At 45.3% G+C, this 22,912-nt stretch overlaps 1 protein-coding gene across 1 annotated transcript in view; it reads right to left on the reverse strand.

The window, feature by feature from the left end:
• The window catches only part of LOC115194565 (noelin-2-like), a 56,311-nt gene extending 33,745 nt beyond the window's left edge, over window positions 1-22,566 (reverse strand). Inside the window, exons 1-2 of the mRNA XM_029754398.1 lie at window positions 22,395-22,566; window positions 3,447-3,596 (exon numbers count right to left, since the gene is read on the reverse strand). Coding sequence (XP_029610258.1) covers window positions 3,447-3,596; window positions 22,395-22,538 — 294 coding nt within the window. The 5' untranslated portion in view covers window positions 22,539-22,566. The remainder of the gene's footprint in view (window positions 1-3,446; window positions 3,597-22,394) is intronic.
• Between the last annotated feature and the right edge of the window lie 346 nt (window positions 22,567-22,912).

Genomic DNA, 22,912 nt, shown 5'->3' on the forward strand with positions numbered 1-22,912 from the left:
GAGATTATAACAGAACATGGCCAAGATGTTCAAATGTTCATAACTTCTTTCTTCAAATTGATCAATCAAAGTGAGGTGAGTTTTAAAAGCATGAGACTGTTTTGATCATGTGTTTGATGTAACTTTTGAATGCATTTGCATTGATGTTAGTGGTTAGAGGGACAACAGAGCTCTGAGTACCAGGCCATTAGGACCTGACGGTAACAATAGAGCCCTGAGTACCAGGCCATTAGGACCTGATGGTCGTTGGAGCCCTGAGTACCAGGCCATTAGGACCTGACGGTAACAATAGAGCCCTGAGTACCAGGCCATTAGGACCTGACGGTAACAATAGAGCCCTGAGTACCAGGTCATTAGGACCTGACGGTAACAACAGAGCCCTGAGTACCAGGTCATTAGGACCTGACGGTAACAACAGAGCCCTGAGTACCAGGCCATTAGGACCTGACGGTAACAACAGAGCCCTGGGTACCAGGTCATTAGGACCTGATGGTCGTTAGAGCCCTGAGTACCAGGCCATTAGGACCTGATGATCAAGTTAGCGAGTTGGGTACCAATGCATGTCCAGAGTGCATAAGAGGACTCAGCAGTCACGTGGAATTATTATTATTATTGTATTTCAATTAACAAGGCACACCTGTTAATTGAAATGCATTCCAGGTGACTACCTCATGAAGCTGGTTGAGAGAATGCCAAAAGTGTGCAAAGCTGTCATCAAGGCAAAGGGTGTCACCAAGGCAAAGAATCTCAAATATAAAATATATTTTGGTTTAACACTTTTTTTGGCTACTACAAAACTATGTGTTATTTCATAGTTTTGATGTCTTATTCTACAATGTAGAAAATAGTAAAAATATAGAAAAACCCTGGAATGAGTAGGTAAAAAAATGTAAAAATCTAGGTGTGTCCAAACTTTTGAATGGTACTGTACATTCTATGTACATTTTATGGACACAGTATATTTTACAATAGTTTGTTTTTACTCCCATCCTTCAGCTACCCTCAACCCCTCCCATCTATCTCTAAAGACGATCCAGTTTTGACTTCTATTTGCGATACATTTTTCAACTCTTCTGTCACAAGGATTTTTACTGTGACTCATGACTGCCGATGTGGCAGAAATATGGTCACCGCAACAGCCCTAACCATGACCATGGGTATGGAATTTGTACAACTTTACAAATGATGCTAGATATTGTGGCATTTTAATGTGGTATTTTACAATCTCTGGATAGATTTGAACTTTGTACGGTACATTGTTAGCATATCCTTGGCTGTCTGAGGTGAGGATCAGGTCTAGTGCATTTTAAAAGAGGATGTGATATTGGATGACAGAGTGGCTCCATTCAGCCCACCTCCTTCTCCTCTGCTAGGCTCTATGGTATGCTGGGCGGGCGGCTCAGAGACAGAACCACTAACCCCAGGTGTCCTCATTAGTCTGGCCTTTATTAGATAGGACCGGTAGTCCTTACAAGCGCACACACACATCATGCCCACACACACGTTTGTGCATTTGTCAAAAAAGTGTGTGTGTGGGCACAAATGAGTGTGTGTGTCAGTCAAAAACCTGAGCGGAGGAGACATAGCGTGAGAGGAAGGGGAAAAGATGGCTATCAATGTGAATGAGATCAGAGAATTCAGGTGTCTCATTGATCCACTGAGGCTTCCACAGCCCATTCAGCATCTCAATTTACCTCAGCTCTCCTCTTCTCTCAGCACCCTATCAATGTCGACCTTCCTCTCTCTCTCGCTCTCTCCCTCCCTCCGCCTCTCCCTCTATCTTTTCCCACCAATGGACTTCCCTCACCAGCCCTAACTCAATACTGCCTCCTGCCAGGCTCCAGGCTACAGTGGTCTAGTATGTAGAGCTGGAGATGTGTCTATGAGAAGTCTCAGCAAGCCAAATTATTAGCCACAATACAACCACTGAAACCTCTGTCACTTTGAGGGAGGAGGGAAGGAGGTGGAGAGATGGAGGGATGGGGTTGGATATGGAGAAGAGCTGTTATTCCCCTGACACATTTCTCCTCCTACACACTGACTGACTGACTGACTGACTGACTGACTGACTGACTGACTGATGCGCTCTCAGCATCTATTTGTCGATCGATGCAACTGCAGAACAGCAGAGTCAACAACCACCCGTCCCTCTCTCCGTCCCTCTCTCCGTCCCTCTCTCCGTCCCTCTCTCTCTCTCTCTCTCTCTCTCTCTCTCTCACCAGTGTGGCCTCTATCTGGCCGTGTTTCTCCTCCTGAATACATAATACCCCTACCTAACCACTAGGCTCTCTTCTGGACCTGAAAGGATCGGTTAGGTTGCACCTTGTGATTCACCTTGGCTTCTGATTTGCTTGGGTGGCTTAAACCTATCCAATCATTTCAGACTTACAGGAGTCTATGGAGTTTGGAATTCAGCATCCCTCTCCCCAAACCTGCGTGTGTGTGTCTATGTATGTGTGTGTGTGTGTGTGTGTGTTTGTGTGTGTGTGTGTGTGCATGTGTGAATGTTTGTGTATGTGTATGTGTGTGTGTGTGTGTGTGTGTGTGTGTGTGTGCATGTGTGAATGTTTGTGTATGTGTGTGTATGTATGTTTGTGTATGTGTGTGTGTGTGTGTGTGTGTGTGTTCATGTGTGAATGTTTGTGTATGTGTGTGTATGTATGTTTGTGTATGTGTGTGTGTGTGTGTGTGTGTGTGTGTGTGTGTGTGTGTGTGCATGTGTGAATGTTTGTGTATGTGTGTGGGGCGTAGAGGGTGGTTGGAGAATGCATTTGCATATTCAGTGCTCCGAGGCCGCTGCCAAGCTAATCCAGCACCTCTCTAGGTGTTTGAGGATATGTGTTTCACACACCTTTGTTAGAGGCAGGCACAAAAACAGATGTGTGTGAATGACTGCATGCGCTCGTGTTTTTTACGCAGGCATTCTATTTCATATGGCTGCTGTGCTGTAGTGTATGTGTGTAGAGAGATGGTGTGTTTGACTGTTTATTTGAACAGACATTGTGAACCGTTCAAGTGCAGCTGCAGCAGCAGGCTGGCTGCTCCATTTACTGATCTGGTTCATATTATTTATCCTCACTGCTTTTTCTTATCTCCAATTGGAACCATGCTAGAAGGCGAAGGCTCAATGAATCCAATCTTCATGGGTACTTTTTTCTCTAATGCTACTGCAATCGTTTTGACTAACAAACAAAGTATTCTGACACACAATATTTCCATGCATGACTGATCAAACCTCAGCGGGATGGAGTGAGTGTGATTGTCATAGTTGGACTGTCATAGTGGGACTGTCATAATGTGACTGTTCATCTCTAAGAGTCTAATTGGTTTGCAACAGAAGGAGCCAGGGTGTGGATTCGTTTCTACGCCTGTGTCGTGTGTGTGCGTGCGTGTGTGATTGTACCAGACTTGGGTAACACAATGTGTAAGTTGTTGACGGCTGTTACCTTCTCCATGAGCTGGCGGAGCTGCCGACTGCGTGGGTCTCGGTTACACATGTTCTGCGCCGGGGCCACCACTGTACAGATACACTTCCCATCTGCATCCTGAGCTGAACTGTAGATCTGCCAGCCCTCCTCTGGGCTAGGATAGAGAGCCTGCACGGAGACACAGAGAGAGGGGGGTGACTTAGTGATAGATAGAGAGAGGGGGAGAGAGAGGGGGTCGGATGAAAGCGACAAAGAAAGAGGAGATGGAGTTGGGGAGAGAGGGAGGGGTAGGAAGGGAGAATGGAATAGAGAGAGATGCCGTACAGAAAGGTAAGCAGGAGAAAGAGAGGAGAGGATGTAGAGAGAGAACAAAATAAGGGGGGGAAGAGAGAGCGGGGCTTACAAAGTATAGAAAGGGAATGAGGGATCAAAGGGCTGTGTGAGAGGAGAGGATCTAATACGTTTGGACATAGAGAGGAAATGGAGCTGTACTGGGATCGATAGCGCTGCTCTTTACCAGAGCACCATGGGAGGGGCTGAGAGGATGGATGTCTCTCTTAATAATCCAATCAGGAGAAGTAGTGTACACACACACACATACACACACACACACACACACACACACACACACACACACACACACACACACACACACACACACACACACACACACACACACACACACACACACACACACACACACATTGACATACTGTACAGAAACACACACACATTGACATACTGTACAGAAACACACACCCACATTGACATACTGTACAGAAACACACACACACATTGACATACTGTACAGAAACACACACACCCACGCCTCTAAGAGACACGTACACACACGCAAACATGACTTTAGTACAACACACACGCATATGGACACAAACCCCCACACAGAATACAAAGTCAATTGTAATGAGAGAGAGAAGAGCAATGCAATTAAGGACCCCGAAAGTGGAGAGAAAGACGATCAGATTAGAATGGTTTGGGGGACAGACAGGAGGACTGTGTTTGGAGTATAAAATATCAGCCACCCTGGGAGCCAATGTTCTCTCTCTCTCTCTCTCTCTCTCTCTCTCTCTCTCTCTCTCTCTCTCTCTCTCTCTCTCTCTCTCTCTCTCTCTCTCTCTCTCTCTCTCTCTCTCTCTCTCTCTCTCTCTCTCTCTCTCTCTCTCTCTGTGAATTTTAATGGATGTGGTAAACATTAAACAAGATTCAGTACATTAACTCTAAATGATGACAGAAACATGATGGCAAACAGCATCAAGCAACATGACTTCTGATAAGTATTGTTACACATTTATTTTTCAAGTTGCTTTAGGTGTCCATCTTATTCAAATAGGCAGTAATATTTTTATGTCACAGTGGCCTGTCTAGCCGGTTACTGTGAGCAATATTCCTGTCTGTGCTCTTTATTATTCCACCTTTACATCGTCAAGTTGAGTTTCCACAGAGTTTCCTGCAGCTCAAACTTTCTATTCTCTAGTCTGAGGCTAATCTCTCTCTCTGTGTCTCTCTCCCTCTCTGCCCCCTCCCTCCCTCCTTTCCCTTTCCTTCTCTCTGTCGGCTGCCTAAATGAGAATTAGGGTGGAGTATGTGTGTGTCTAATCAGTCTGAGGCACAGAGAGGAGAAGAGAGGGTTCTGGGGCATGACAGGACGTGGCAGGTCTTAACTGGCTCCTCAATCTCAGACACATTTACTGGTTCAATCTCAGAACCACGAATCTGATTCTCTTCTTCATGCATGATCTTCAAATCAGCTGCCTGTTTAGTGGGGTAACAGTCCAGGGCATGAAAGAAAAACCCACTACTTACACTACATGAACAAAAGTATGTGGATACCTGCTCGCTGAACATCTCGTTCCAAAATCATGGGCATTAATATGGAGTTGGTCCCCCGTTTGCTCCTATAACAGCCTCCACACTTCTGGGAAGGCTTTCCACTAGATGTTTGAACATTGCTGCGGGAACTTGCTTCCATTCAGCCACAAGAGCATTAGTGAGGTCGGGCACGGATGTTGGGCAGTTTGGCCTGGTTCGCAGTCGCCGTTTCAATTCCTCCCAAAGGTGTTCGATGGGGTTGAGGTCAGGGCTCTGTGCAGGGAAGTCAAGTTCCTCCACACTGATCTCAACAAATAATTTCTGTATGGAGCTCGCTTTGAGCACCGCTGAATTGTCATGCTGAAACAGGAAAGAGCCTTCCCAAACGGTTGCCACAAAGTTGGAAGCACAGAATCGTCTAGATTATCATTGTATGCTGTAGCGTTAAGATTTCCATTCACTGGAACTTAGGGGCCTAGGGCAAACCATGAAAAACAGCCACAGACCATTAAACCTCCGCCACCAAACTTTACAGTTGGCACTATGTGTTGGGGCAGGTAGCATTCTCCTGGCATTTTCCAAACCCAGATTCGTCTGTCGGACTGCCAGATGGTGAAGCATGATTCATCACTCCAGAGAACGTGTTTACACTGCTCCAGAGTACAATGGCGGCAAGCTTTAAACCACTCCAGCCGACGCTTGGTATTGCACATGGTGATCTTGGGCTTGTGTGCGGCTGCTTGGCCATGGAAATTTCATGAAGCTCCCGAATGAACAGTTATTGTGCTGACATTGCTTCCAGAGGCAGTTTGGAACTCAGTAGTAAGTGTTGAATCCGAGGACAGACGATTTTTACCCGCTTCAGCACTCGGCGGTCCCGTTCTGTGAGCTTGTGTGGCCTACCACTTCGCAGCTGAGCCGTTGTTGCTCCTAGACGTTTCAACTTCACAACAGCAGCACTTGACCGGGGCAGCGCTAACAGGGCAGAAATTTGACGAACTGACTCCTATGAAGGTGCCACGTTGAAAGTCACTGATCTCTTCAGTAAGCCCATTCCACTGCCAATGTTTGAATATGGAGATTTCATGGCTGTGTGCTCGATTTCATATACCTGTCAGCAACGGGTGTGGCTGAAATAGCCGAATGCACTAATTTGAAGGGGTGTCCACATACTGACTACACCGGCCACTAGAGTGCATCTTCCATCATGCGCATGTTGATTTTGTCCATCCACACCAGACGCGATCATCACACACAGGTTAAAATATCGAAACCAACATTGAAACAACTATATTCATATGGTGGCATGTAAAACACACATGAAACATTCATGGACATTTAGCGATCTTGCTGCTGCTAGCTAATTTGTCCTGGGAGATTGTTATTTCACCTGAATTGCATTTGTTCCTTTTTTACAGGATCTTTGCAGGATCTTTGCAGGATTTTGACCCGCAGTCTTACAAAATCCCGTTTCTTTACTCCAACTATTAACTCTAGAAAAGCTGGTCATCTAGCAATCCCGTTCTGAGCCAATCCATTCTAACAATTTAATAAATACATTCCATTTATGCTATTGCCAAAAAATTATCAAAATTCCGCTCTTGGAGTTTTTTGTTAGTTATCAACGATTAATATCTCCTCGTTCATCGTTCAAATAACCACGTGGGGTTGGATGCTGGACATTAAGTGTCTCAATTAGAACCAAGATCTAGTTTAGCGCTTGGCTGCACAGACACTGCACACGTTCACAGGCCGAGTGGTGTGGCTGAAATGACTCAATAACATGTATGTGTACATTTATTTTGCAACGCTTGCGCACGCAACGTGGCCAGTGTGGTTTGCATGTTACTGATCCGTTCCTATTTTCAGTATTCCTCAGCCTAAATGTCAGATCAATTATAAGGCTGGGAATTGCCAGGGAACTCACAAAACGATATTATCGCGATACTTAGGTGTCGATACGATATATATTGTGATTATCACGATTCTGTATGTATTGCAATTTGATACTGTGATTTTATTGTGTTTCGATGTTCCAAACATATTGATCACCATATGTCTTCTGCAGAGGGACAAGAGAGAGCCATGAGAAAACGAGTTTTGATCAGTCATGGAAATAAAAGTGCAGAAAACAAATTGGCTCCCTATTTAAAAAGATGATGGAGAAATACTGGAGTTTGGTGCAGGTACAGCCAATTAGCGCAAAAATAATATTGCGATGTTGTCAAAATGGCACAATACAACATATTGTCTGAATAAATATCCCGATATGTAACTGTATCCATTTTTCCCCCGTCACTAGCATTAACACTACAAAGCAATGTTTCCCTCACTAAAAATGTATTTAAAGTAGGCCAATACTAACAAGCAAATATCTCGATATGAAACTGTATCCGTTTTTCCCTTCACTAGTCATTAACACTACAAAGCAATATGCAAAACATTAGGCGCAGTAATATTACAAGCACCACATGATGCAGCCTACCATACATGCTCCAGCTGTTTATAATCAGCCTAATGATCATGAAATGAATATGCAAAACATCTGGTGCAGCAACACATGTACAACACATGTACAACACATGTACAACACATGTACAACACATGCTCCACCACTGCCCTCATATCCTCTTATAATCACATCTTCACACATACGTGACTGTGTTCTCCAACCAGTTCACTGGTGCTGAGAAGGTTCATGCAGAGAGAGACATCACCTGTTCATTAATGTTTCATAACACTGACTTTTAAATGAAGAGCTTATTAAAATCACACCCAATTTCATCACCACCCACCTATTACTTCTGGAAGCAATTTCCCTCATCTCCCCGTAATGGCAGAGGAGGGAGCAGGTGGCTGCAGGGGGAGCAGAGAGGAGGAGGAAACTTGGGATAGAGGTGCAGCTGTGCTAATTTGTCTCGCAGCGCCAGGAGCGCAGATACTGTCGATATGCGTGTACACACACACACACACACACACACACACACACACACACACACACACACACACACACACACACACACACACACACACACACACACACAGGAGCTGCAGATCTATATCCATGTAAACATCAGCCCCCATAAGCAGCAGTAGTGCTGTATAGGAGTCTGATCTAAGTGAATTGACATTTTGTTACACAACACCCACTTATTTATGTAAATATGATTGTTATTATATTCCCTCTCCCGGGATGAGAACAGGCAAATTTACAATGGTTCATCTAGCATCTGTACACACAGTACACACTCACACCATGCATGCATGCTCCCAGCCACTCATTAGCATTTTAACAGCAATCTCCTGAGCATCAAGGGAACAGCTATACGCTTCAAATGCCAAGCTGGAATAGTATCTGACTGACTGAGACAGACAGACAGACAGGGAGTTGAATGGAGAACTGTGTATGTAGTACAACATGTATGTTAACTTAGACTTGATGATAAAAGAGCTCTGAATCTACTGAACATTCAGCAAGGTTTAAAGAGGCAGCAATGCAAGTCCTGACTATAATCCTATTCTCCCACTGTCGACACAGTCACAGACAGATCCAGACGGGTGTTTGAGGAGAGGAGAGAGGTGCTGCTGGTGTCCCAGAAATGGCTCCATTAGGAGCTGCAGCTGACATAGAATATGTAAAGCGGCAGATTTGGGGATGTCACAGTCAATGCTGCCATGCGAAAGCCCATTAAGGAGATGACAGCACTAATAAAAACAACGGGGATGGGGGATTACAAATCAAATGGGGCTTAGTCACTAAAATGAAAATTACATTGCTCTTAAGACGTCTGACCTGCCCCCTCCACATGAATCATCACTAGGATCTCTCCTCTCTCCCCGGGCGTCTCTATCAGACCTGGGTTCAAATAGTATTTGTTTTCTTTTGAATGCTTGAACGGAGCTTGATTAAGCTCGTCTGGCATAATGGAACCAATGGAGAAAACCCAAAAGTGCAAATCCCACCCATCTGGCACTCCAGACAGGCTCAATTAAATACTCTAAGTATTTGAAAGGTAACCAATACTATTTGAACCCGGGTCTGCCACACCACACCATCCTCTCCCCACCAGCCATCCTACCATGCTAGATTGACAGAGAGATACTTAGACAGAGAGTGAAGGAGGTAGAGAGGGACACGCAGTTAAAGAAAGGCTGACAGAGAAAATAGGAAAGGCTGACAGAGAAAATAGGAAAAGGGTCTAATTTCAGGGAGAGGGAAGCAATTTCCTCTAGCTGCTGAGCCGGTGGCTTGTCTCTGTCTCTATCTCTGTCTCTATCTCTGCACAGTCAGAAGAGCGAGTGACACATTCAGTACCATACCTGCTGGAGGTGGGGAAGAGGAGTGGAGAGATGAGGAAAGGAGAGACGAGGAGAGATGAGGAGAGGTGAAATGACGAGAGGAGAGGTGAAATGAGGAGAGGAGAGATGAGGAGAGATGAGATTAGGAGAGGAGAGATGAGGAGAGGTGAAATGAGGAGAGGTGAGATGAGGAGAGGTGAGATGAGGAGAGGTGAGACGAGGAGAGATGAGAAGAGATGAGGAGAGGTGAAATGATGAGAGGAGAGATGAGGAGAGGTGAGATTAGGAGAGATGAGGAGAGGTGAGATGAGGAGAGGTGAGATGAGGAGAGGTGAGACGAGGAGAGATGAGAAGAGATGAGGAGAGGTGAAATGACGAGAGGAGAGGTGAAATGAGGAGAGGAGAGATGAGGAGAGATGAGATTAGGAGAGGAGAGATGAGGAGAGGTGAAATGAGGAGAGGTGAGATGAGGAGAGGTGAGATGAGGAGAGGTGAGACGAGGAGAGATGAGAAGAGATGAGGAGAGGTGAAATGATGAGAGGAGAGATGAGGAGAGGTGAGATGAGGAGAGGTGAAATGAGGAGAGGTGAGATGAGGTGAGGACAGGTGAGATGAGGAGAGGTGAGATGAGTAGAGGAGAGGTGAGGACAGATGAGATTAGGAGAGGAGAGATGAGGAGAGGTGAGATGAGGAGAGGTGAAATGAGGAGAGCTCAGATGAGGAGAGCTGAGATGAGGAGAGGTGAGATGAGGAGAGGTGAGGAGAGGTGAGGAGAGGTGAGATGAGGAGAGGTGAGATGAGGAGAGTTGAGGTGAGGAGAGTTGAGGTGAGGAGAGTTGAGATGAGGGGAGAAGGCTGAATTCTTTGTGGCCATCACTGAGCTCACTCATCATTGAACTATGGGTGATTGTGTTTCTTTCTAACCTCTAAACATTGTCCTAAAGAGAAACAGTTAGCTGAGTTTAGATTGAGATTGAACGCTAGGAGCTGAGTGGATAAACAGATGAGTGATAAATGCTCAGACAAGTGATCAATGGTCAGGTGAATGACCAATGGGGAGATAGGTAATCAATGGCCAAATAAGTAACCAATGATAAATCTTTGATCACAGACTGACCAATGACCATAAAGACTGATAAATTGAGAGCTCAACACACCTGTGGGTGATGTCACAGTGTCTCTATTGTGGTGACCCAATCTCCTGCAGTACCACCACCCTGCCACTGGCATCTCTACCTCCTCAAACATCTACGATATCTCAACAGCTATCCACCGCCTCACCCATCAGCTCACAGCCAGCCTCATTACAAGTCGAGCCCCAATGAACTAACTACAGTGGGGATTAACCAATTAGGTGTTTGCGGCTGGGCTACGCTGCGGGCTCAAGCCTGCAGGATTGACTTCCTCCAGTGTTTCATTAGGCCGACCCTGGAGCGGAGCAGAGCTGAGCTGAGCGCTGTAAAGCCGGGATAAATTAGATTATAAATCTACAGCTCCCCACTTTATGAGCGTGACGGGAAGTCTATTACAACTTTCATAAGCAAAGAGAGAGAGGGGGAGGAAGAGAGAGATTGGGTCTGAGAAAAGGGCAAGAGGGGATAAAAAGGGGTCTGAGAGAGGAAGATGAAGAAGAGAGACAGCGAGTCAGAGAGGGAGATGAAGGACAGATGAAAAAGAGAATAGGGGTCTCCAAGCCTGGAGTACAGTATTTGAGGGAAAGTGAGCAGTGAGTGTGTCTCTCTGCAACGTGATGTAGCCTGCTTGGTGTTTCCGTCTTTAGCCTCTGCCTCCCTAACGATGCCCACAGCCAGGCAGGAAACATCTGTCTCTATCTGCTGGGTTACAAACACTCCAGCTCCACTCTGTTATGCATAATTATGCCATGGCCAAAAGATCACCTGAACCTCTCCCTCATTCCCGGCCTGCCATGATGAGCTAGTACACACACACACACACACACACACACACACACACACACACACACACACACACACACACACACACACACACACACACACACACACACACACACACACACACACACACACACACACACACACACCTGAAATGAGCAGTAGTCCCACAACCTCTGAATGCACGCAGGCCAGCTGCTGGTCTTAAATATAACTCAATGAAGAATCACACAATCACAGCAACACAGCAGCAGCAGGGCCCCTGGTCTCCCCATGCAGCCCAGAGTAAAACTGATTACCACAATCAGCACAGCATGGCTACTGGTCAATAATATGACTCATAAACTCATCACTCTCTTCTCTCCCTCCTCCTCCTCCCTCCCTCGGTCCCTCTTTAAAGGTCCCTATTGCTTCTACACTCTATCCGTATGTGCCTCTTGTGCCGATAGAACTCCCTCCCTCTCTCTTTCTCTTTCTCTTGCTCTTTCTCTTGCTCTTGCTCTTGCTCTTGCTCTTGCTCTTGCTCTTGCTCTTGCTCTTGCTCTTGCTCTTGCTCCTGTCACATACTGCTCTTCTCAGTGGAAGGGCCGAAAGTGCTATTAAGGCACGTGGCTTTGCTCCTGTCTATAAAATGGTGTCAGAGTGTAACTTGCCCTGCCCTTTCTTACCCTGACCAGCCTGGCACCAGGCCCTGGCACAACCATACAAAGTCCTAGTGAGGAACATGGGCCAACTTTACATCCTGTGTTAGTGAACTATCTCCTTCTGAAATGAACACCCGCAACCATTGGTAAAGTATGGACAGGAAGGGAATACATGAATAAAAACAATGCTCCCTTCACAGAACAGCGCACACTGCCTCTAACCAGAATAGAAAGAGGTGTGGGAGGCCCCGGTGCACAACTGAGCAAGAGGACAAGTACATTAGAGTGTCTAGTTTGAGAAACAGACATCTCACAAGTCCTCAACTGGCAGCCTCTTCAAATAGTACCCTCAAAACACCAGTCTCAACGTCAACAGTGAAGAGGCGACTCCGGGATGCTGGCCTTCTAGGCAGAGTTCCTCTGTCCAGTGTCTCTGTTCTTTTGCCCATCTTAATATTACATTTTTATTGGCCAGTCTGAGATATGTTTTTTTTTGCAACTCTGCCTAGAAGGCCAGCATCTCGGAGTCGCCTCTTCACTGTTGACGTTGAGACTGGTGTTTTGCGGGTACTATTTAATGAAGCTGCCAGTTAAGGACTTGTGAGGTGTTTTTCAGCAAGACAGATTTTCCAAAGGTGAGGGAGTGGCAATCTTTACCAAGGATCACCTTCAGTGCTCGGGTGTCTCCACCAAGTCTGTCCCCAAACAATTTGATTTGCTGGTTTTAAGCATTAAACTTTCAAATAACTCTTTGTTGACTGTTGCTGGGTGTTATTGTCCTCAATCAACACCAGCCTGTACCCTACCTGCTCTCTGATGGCCCCTGACACTAAGTCTGAATTTGTCCTGCTAGGTGACCTAAACTGGGACATGCTTAAACCACCTGACCAAGTCCTAAAGCAATGGGACTCCCTACATCTTTCTCAGATTATTACCAATCCCACAAAGTAAGACTCCAAACACACAGAAAAGGCTACTCTCCTCGATGTTATCTGTAATGACCCTAGTTATCACTGTTTTACAGCCTGTGTTCGTAATGGCTGCTCAGTGAAATTACCTGTTCTGATTTGTCATAGACGCTTGCTAAAAAACTTGAATGAGTAAGATTTCCTTCATGAACTGGCTTCTATAAAATGGTATAGAATCAGCTTGATCCCCTCTGTCGAAGACGCTTGGACCTTCTTTTTTGATATTTTCAGTGGTATTGTTAACAAGCCCCCATAAAGAAAATGAGAATTAAAAAGAGCACCTGGTTCAACTGGGATTTTGCAGAGTTACTCCACCTCAAGTATTGCATTTGGTGAAAGGCTCAGCACACGCATACTCAGGCTGACTGGCTCTCGTTCAGGCAAATGAGAAATAAGTGCACTCAGGCTATCCGGAGGGCCAAAGTTAGTTACTTTAAGGAGCAATTTTCTCTCTGTGGGTCTAACCCCAAGAAGTTCTGGAAAACGGTTAAAGACCTGCAGAATAAACTCTCCTCCTCACAGCTGCCCATGTCCCTTAATGTTGATGATGTGATTGCTGACAAGAAACAGATGGCTGAGCTCTTTAATCACCACTTCATTAAGTCAGGATTCCTATTTGACTCAGATATGCCTCCTTGCCCGTCCAACATTTCCTCATCTCCCACCCCTTCTAATGCGACTATCCCCAATGCTTCTCCCTCTTTTCCCCTGCCCAGCTACAAAGTTTCTCCCTGCAGGCAGTCACTGACTCCGAGGTGCTAAAGGAGCTCCTTAAACTTGACCCCAAAAAAACATCTGGTTCAGATGGCTTAGACCCTTTCTTCTTTAAGGTTGCTGCCCCTATCATCGCCAAGCCCATCTCTCCTTTCTGGGAAGGTTCCCATTGCTTGGATGGCAGCCACGGTTCGTCCTTTATTGAAAGGGGGAGATCAAGCTAACCTTAACTGTTATAGGCATATTTCTATTTTACCCTGTTTATCAAAAGTGTTGGAAAAACTTGTCAGTAATCAACTGACTGGCTTTCTTGATGTCTATAGTATTCTCTCGGGTATGCAATGTGGTGCTGCTATTTTTATTGACTTGGCCAAAGCTTTTGATACGGTAGACCATTCCATTCTTGTAGGCCGCTAAGGAGTATTGGTGTCTCTGAGGGGTCTTTGGCCTGGTTTGTTAATTACCTCTCTAAAAGAGTGCAGTGTATAAAGCCAGAAAATCTGCTGTCTCAGCCACTGCCTGTCACCAAGGGAGTACACCAAGGCTCGATCCTAGACCCCAAGCTCTTCTCAATTTACATCAACAACATAGCTCAGGCAAGTAGCAAGCTCTCTCATCCATTTATATGAAGATGATACAGTCTTATACTCAGCTGGCCCCTCCCTGGATTTTGTGTTAAATGCTCTACAACAACGCTTTTTTAGTGTCCAAGAAGCTTTCTCTGCCCTTAACCTTGTTCTGAACACCTCCAAAACAAAGGTCATGTGGTTTGGTAAGAAGAATGCCCCTCCTCCCACTGTTGTTAATACTATCTCTGAGGGTTTAGAGCTTGAAGTAGTCACCTCATACAAGTACTTGGGAGTATGGCTAGACGGTGCACTGTCCTTTTCTCAGCACATATTAAAGCTGCAGGCTAAAGTTAAATCTAGACTTGGTTTCCTCTATCGTAATCGCTCCTCTTTCACCCCAACTGCCAAACTAACCCTGATTCAGATGACCATCCTACCTATGCTAGATTATGGAGACATAATTTATAGATCGGCAGGTAAGGGCGCTCTCGAGCGGCTAGATGTACTTTACCATTCGGCCATCAGATTTGCCACCAATGCTCCTTATAGGACACATCACTGCACTCTCTACTCCTCTGTAAACTGGTCATCTCTGTATACCGTCTCAAGACCCACTGGTTGATGCTTATTTATAAAACCCTCTTAGGCCTCAATCCGCCCTATTTGAGATATCTACTGCAGCCCTCATCCTCCACATACTTTCTACTTTGCACTTTATTCCACAACAAATCTACCATTCCAGTGTTTTACTTGCTATATTGTATTTACTTTGCCACCATCACCTCATTTGCTCACATTGTATATAGACTTATTTTTCTACTGTATTATTGACTGTATGTTTGTTTTACTCCATGTGTAACTCTGTGTTGTTGTATGTGTCGAACTGCTTTGCTTTATCATGGCCAGGTCGCAATTGTAAATGAGAACTTGTTCTCAACTTGCCTACCTGGTTAAATAAAGGTGAAATAAAAAATGAAATAATAAACATACAACACCCGTTCTGCCAGTCACATTCTGTTAAAGGTCCCCAAAGTACACACATCCCTGGGTCGCTCCTCTTTTCAGTTTGCTGCAGCTAGCGACTGGAACGAGCTGCAACAAACACTCAAACTGGACAGTTTTATCTGTCTCTTCATTCAAAGACTCAATCAGGGACACTCTTACTGACAGTTGTGGCTGCTTTGTGTGATGTATTGTTGTCTCTAGCTTCTTGCCTTTTGTGCTGTTGTCTGCCCAAAAATGTTTGTACCATGTTTTGTGCTGCTACCATGTTGTTGTTATATTGTGTTGCTACCATGTTGTGTTGTCATGTGTTGCTGCCTTGCTATGTTGTTGTCTTAGGTCTCTCTTTATGTAGTGTTGTGTTGTCTCTCTTGTCATGATGTGTGTTTTGTTCTATATTTATATTTTATACATTTTTAATTTTTAATCCCAGCCCCAGTCCCTGCAGGAGGCCTTTTGGTAGACCGTCATTGTAAATAAGAATTTGTTCTTAACTGACTTAAATAAATAAAACAATTAAATAAATAAAAGTAATGATGGACTGTCATTTCTCTTTGCTTATTTGAACTGTTCTTGCCATAATATGGACTTGGTCTTTTACCAAATAGGGATGTCTTCTGTATATCACCTCTACCTTGTGACAACACAACTGATTGGCTCAAACACATTAAGAAGGAATTTAACAAGGCACGCCTGTTAATTGAAATGCATTCCAGGTCACGACCTCATGAAGCTGGTTGAGAATGTAAGGGTAGAATTTCCACGACAAGAGAATGCCAAGAATGTGCAAAGGTGTCATCAAAGCAAAGGTTGGCTACTTTGAAGAATCTCTGATTTGTTTAACACTTTTTTGGTTACTACATGATTTCATATGTGTTATTTCATTGTTTTGATGTCTTCACTATTATTCTACAATGTAGAAAATAGTCAAAATAAAGAAAAACCTTGAATGAGTAGGTGTGTCCAAACTTTTGACTAGAACACTGTATATATATATGTACACTGAGTGTACAAAACATTAGGATCAAGCTCTTTCCATGACATACTGTAGACTGACCAGGTGCATCCAGGGAAAAGCTATCATCCTGTATTGATTCACTTGTTAAATCCACTTCAATCAGTGTAGATGAAGGGGAGGAGACCGGTTAAAGAAGGATTTTTAAGCCTTGAGACAATTGAAACATGTGTTGTGTATGTGTGCCATTCAGTGGGTGAATTGGGTAAGACAAAAGTTTTCAGTGCCTTTGAACGGTGTGGTAGTAGCTGCCAGGCGCACTGGTTTGAGTGTGGCAAGAACTGCAACGCTGCTGGGTATTTCACGGTCAACAGTTTCCCGTGTGTATCAAGAATGGTCTATCACCCAAAGGACATCCAGCCAACTTGACACAACTGTGAGATGCATTGGAGTCAACATGGGCCAGCATCCCTGTGGAACGCTTTTCGACACCTTGTAGAGTCCATTCCCAGACAAATTGAGGCTGTTCTGAGGGCAAAAGGGTGCAACTCAATATTAGGAAGGTGTTCCTCATGTTTTGTACATTCAGTGTATACAGTTAAAGTTTACATACACCTTAGCCAAATACATTTATTCTCAGTTTTTCACAATTCCCTGTAGCTCAGTTGGTAGAGCATGGTGTTTGCAACGCATGGTGTTTGCAATGCCAGGGTTGTGGGTTCGATTCCCACGGGGAGCCATGTATGAAATGTATGCATTCACTACTGTAAGTCGCTCTGGATAAGAGCGTCTGCTAAATGTAATGTAAATGTAAATTTAATCATAGTAAAATGTCAGAATAATTTTAGAGAGAATGATTTATTTAAGCTTTTATTTCTTTCATCACATTCCCAGTGGGTCAGAAGTTTACATACACTCAATTAGTATATGGTAGAATTGCCTTTAAATTGTTTAACTTGGGTCAAACGTTTCGGGTAGCCTTCCACAAGCTTCCCACAATAAGTTGGGTGAATTCTGGGCCTATTCCTCCTGACAGAGCTGGTGTAACTGAGTCAGGTTTGTAGGCCTCCTTGCTTGCACACGCTTTTTCAGTTCTGCCCACAAATTTTGTATAGGATTGAGGTCAGGGCTTTGTGATGGCCACTCCAATACCTTGACTTTGTTGTCCTTAAGCCATTTTGCCACAACTTTGGAAGTATGCTTGGGGTCATTGTCCATTTGGAAGACCCATTTGCGACCAAGCTTTAACTTCCTGACTGATGTCTTGAGATGTTGCTTCAATAAATCCACATAATTTTCCTTCCTCACGAAGCCATCTACTTTGTGAAGTGCACCAGTACCTCCTGCAGCAAAGCACCCCCACAACATGATGCTGCCACCCCCGTGCTTCACGGTTGGGATGGTGTTCTTCAGCTTGCAAGCCTCCCATTTTTTCTACAAACATAACGATGGTCATTATGGCCAAACAGTTTTATTTTTGTTTCATCAGACCAGAGGACATTTCTCCAAAAAGTATCTTTGTCCCCATATGCAGTTGCAAACCGTAGTCTGGCTTTTTTTAAGGTGGTTTTGGAGCAGTGGCTTCTTCCTTGCTGAGCAGCCTTTGAGGTTATGTCGATATAGGACTCGTTTTACTGTGGATATAGATACTTTTGTACCTGTTTCCTCCTGCATCTTCACAAGGTCCTTTGCTGTTGTTCTGGGATTGATTTGCACTTTTCACACCAAAGTACATTCATCTCTAGGAGACAGAACGCGTCTCCTTCCTGAGCGGTATGACGGCTGCATGGTCCCATGGTGTTTATACTTGCGTATTATTGTTTGTACAGATGGACGTGGTACCTTCAGGTGTTTGGAAATTGCTCCCAAGGATGAAGCAGACTTGTGGAGGTCTACAATTTTTTATCTGAGGTCTTGGCTGATTTCTTTTGATTTTCCCATGATGTCAAGCAAAAATGCACAGAGTTTGAAGGTAGGCCTTTAAATACATCCACAGGTACACCTCCAATTGACTCAAATTATGTAAATTAGCCTATCAGAAGCTTCTAAAGCCATGACATCATTTTCTGGAATTTTCCAAGCTGTTTAAAGGCACAGTCAACTTAGTGTATGTAAACTTCTGACCCACTGGAATTGTGATACAGTGAATTACAAGTGAAATAATCTGTCTGTAAACAATTGTTGGAAAAATGACTTGTGTCATGCACAAAGTAGATGTCCTAACCAACTTGCCAAAACAATAGTTTGTTATTAACAAGAAATTTGTGGAGTGGTTGAAAAACGAGTTTTAATGACTCCAACCTAAGTGTATGTAAACTTCCGACTTCAACTGTATGTGTGTGTGTTTGCAGTCAGGATGATTGGTGAATGTGTCCAGTAGAGCATCTCCACAAGTGATCTATCTATCTGATCTATATCTATATCTTCTAACGCCATGCTATATCATACCTCATAAATATTCATCATAGAGATATAAATATTCATTCATACAGAGGATCTAAGAGCTTCAAATAACAAGAGAAGAGGTTCTTCCATCAAACATAAAATAACTATGTATGAATATGGATAAAAGACCACGGAGCGACTTTAATCTGAGTGGGCCCTTTCATCTGCCATCATAAATCAATCATGGAGTCAGATTTATTAGATTGGCCTTGGGACGTGATAAAGTTTACAGTCATGGACACCATGCAGCCAGACTAGCGTAGTGACCCTAATCTGGGTGGCAGCCATCTCTCTTTGTGTGGGACCATTGTTTGTTCCTCCGGCTCTTTTGATATTTCCCTTCTTTAGCCTTCTGCATGGCTGGGTTATTATTAATACAAGAGATCAAAGGGACAACAGCACTGTGTGGAGTGTGTGTCTGACAGACTGCCCACATACACACACACTTGTTTCTTGTTTGATAGTGTAATAGAGTACTGCCATACCGTCTGGTGTCATGGTTGTGTCTTGTTTTATTGGATTATTCCCGGTTTGGTTTTGCAGGCTAACCTGGGTATGGTTAGCCATATCCAGGCTAACCATACCCAGGCTAGCCATACCCAGGCTAACCATACCCAGGCTAGCCATATCCAGGCTAACCATACCCAGGCTAGCCATACCCAGGCTAACCATACCCAGGCTAGCCATACCCAGGCTAACCATACCCAGGCTAGCCATACCCAGGCTAGCCATATCCAGGCTAACCATACCCAGGCTAACCATACCCAGGCTAGCCATACCCAGGCTAGCCATACCCAGGCTAGCCATACCCAGGCTAGCCATACCCAGGCTAGCCATACCCAGGCTAACCATACCCAGGCTAACCATACCCAGGCTAACCATACCCAGGCTAGCCATATCCAGGCTAGCCATACCCAGGCTAACCATACCCAGGCTAGCCATACCCAGGCTAGCCATACCCAGGCTAACCATACCCAGGCTAACCATACCCAGGCTAACCATACCCAGGCTAGCCATATCCAGGCTAGCCATACCCAGGCTAACCATACCCAGGCTAGCCATACCCAGGCTACCCATACCCAGGCTAGCCATGTTTGGACTCAGGCATGTGTTGCTCCGTCCTTTTGAAGAACTCACTATGGTGAACTTCTTTAGATGCTGAGTGCAGTGCCACACACCCATAGACCAGCTCAGCTCAGCTGGTTGTTGGAAAGGGACGGAAAGCAAGTGGAGCAGACTGATTGTAGCTCAGAGGAGTGTGAATGTGGGACACTGACCATGCATGGGGACATTAGGGTGAGGAGCAGCCATACATGGCCATCGGACACTGGCGCCACAACATCACAAGACGAACAAAGAAAGGACTAGCGGGTTTGAAATGAACCTAACAACAACGTTAGTCAAATGTTCCTCTAATGCTTTAACCCCCATGGCTTCCATAGGTTTAACCTCTAGCTCATCTGCATGGCTGAACCTTAGAAAGTTTTATGTGTTTAGATTCCACCCAATCTATCATGTCTCATAGAATTTGTCATTAAGACTTTAAAATATGAAAACGTTGAAAATGTTGTTGATGGAAGCCTTCGATGTGGCTTTGAGAGTGATGAAAAATAAGGAGCAACACTAATTGGCTCTTTGTTGAACCAGAACATGTGAAATGGTAAGAGAGAAATAGTCCTCCTCTCTGATGACTCCATCACCACAACATCAAGTCCAGATCCACCACATTAACCATGGAAGCAGAACGGATCTCAAAGCCCCTCCTGAACGAGCTCTTCCAGACCATGGCTCTGTTTCAGTAGCCACACTACTATCAATACTACTACACCATCTACTTCAAATTATATCATGTATTGGCCATGAATTCTAAGTGGGATGCTAGTATGGACATTGGGACCACGGGAGGTTGGTGGCACCTTAATTGGGTAGGACGGGCTTGTGGTAATGGCTGGAGCGGAATAGGTGGAATGGTATCAAATACATCAAACACATGGTTTGATGCCATTCCATTCGCTCCGTTTCAGCCATTATTATAAGCCGTCCTCCCCTCAGCAGCCAGGTCCTGCAGTCCATGTCCACTGGAGAAGAAGTCCTCTTAGACCACACCCACCCAGGCAGGAAGTAGAACCCCTCCTGTACTCCTCATTCAGGGACACTATGGGAATGACATCATTCCTAGCTCTTCAAAAGCTAAAGCTCTGAAAAACACACAGATCAAACACAAGCTATATTGATATTGAACTTGAAGAGAAATACCTGGATTGAGCAGCGTTTGTAGAATAGATAAATTCATCTCAGGGAATATTTTGCTAGACCTCTCTCTACAAGGTCAACACCTTCATAGAGCTCAGCCTCAACCATGAACACATAAACAATGTTTCCTCCAGTGAGTCGTTGAGACAGTTATTACAGCTGGGTGCCTCAGTGCAATAAAATGGTATTTGTTGGTGCAGCAGGCGTTTATGATAAGTCTGGACTGATTGAGGATAGGGCTCTGTGATAGAGGAAAGATTGGGAAGATAGAGTCATAATTCTCTGGACAGACCATAGGGAGACCATAGGGAGAATTGACCAATAAATACACACCTGTAAGTGCGCACACACACACACACACACACACACACACACACACACACACACACACACACACACACACACACACACACACAAAGGAAGGCAGGTAATGAGGTGGGCATGTGGCGCGCGCACAAACACACACACACACACACACACACACACACACACACACACACACACACACACACACACACACACACACACACACACACACAGATGGGCAGTGCTAGACACACAGACACAGACAGAGCTGGACACACACAGATGGACAGAGCTGGACACACACATTTCATCAGGGCTGGGCATTTAATAAGGGAGCAGATGCCATGAAAATAGACCCAGGAAAGAACCAAAGGTTATCACTCACTACTAATGATCCTGAACATGACAGATGCATTCCTCTGCTTGACACTTCTCAACACCTCTCATCTCATCCATATGGAGCACCCATATGCACGGTCACACCACACATACATCACAGTATACACACGCGTACACCCACAACAAGCTACACAAACCTTCACATCTCAATCTTATAACACGCTCCTCATATGAAACCCAACATAATGTACCTTTCACGGAGATAACAAAATCCCTGCTTGGATTCTGAACGCATACACCTTTACAGAGTCTCTGACATATCGGTCAACATCCTCATCCCTCACCACAGCAGCAGTATCCCAGCTCTGATCACCCACAGCACACAGAGGATTTACCAGCAGGGCAGTTCTCCCCTGATTCTCCTGCTCCTCCCAGCAATCAACACAGCAAAATCATTCTGGATCTGTTCCCTGGGAGCATCACTCACACAAGACCCTGAACATCATTCCCACTTCGTCTGACTCCCAGCAGCATCGCTCTCACATCCCCCGCTTTCATCCTCTATCATTTCTCTTAGAGCCGCCCCCGTGAGACAGACCCTCTCCGATACCCACCCCCCCAACCCCGCTTCAACCACCCTACCGCTCTGAGACCCCTCTCCCGGTCTCCACCTCATCCACCCAGCAGACAGATAGAAAGGATGGGAAAAGAGCAGTCTACTGTACGCACGCTGACGATCCTCTCGGAGGTGCCCCCTCGGGAGACGGTGGTCCCGTTGAGTCCCACCAGAGAGGGCAGTGTCTGGGACATCCAGTTGGTCACCATGGCCATGGTGCTGAGCACCGCCCCGATCTTCAGCAGCGGCACGCTCATTTCGCTTGTCCCCCCACCTCCACACCGCTCCGCGCTCCTCAGCCCCTACCGCCCCCCTGCCCTGCACTCTTCCACCCCACTCTGCCTGCCTGCACCGGGACCAGTTAGTCAGACAGGCAGGAGCAGAGAACCAAGCGGACAGGCAGTTAGCCAGAGACACAGCCCCAGCACGGTGGCTCTCTCCTCAGCCCAGGGAAGAAACTAGAGCAGCTCTGATAACCACAGACCCAGGCTTAGTCAGTCAGTCAGCCAGCGGTAGAACCAGAGAGCGGGGCAGAGGAGGACAGGAGCTCACATCCAGCAGCAGCATCACACTGGGTCTATCGGTCTGAGAGCAACTGCCTGCCAGAGCCTCTCTCTCCCTCGCTCGCTCT

This window comes from Salmo trutta, chromosome 1, assembly GCF_901001165.1.
Source record: "Salmo trutta chromosome 1, fSalTru1.1, whole genome shotgun sequence".
In the NCBI taxonomy this organism is placed as follows: Eukaryota; Metazoa; Chordata; class Actinopteri; order Salmoniformes; family Salmonidae; genus Salmo; species Salmo trutta.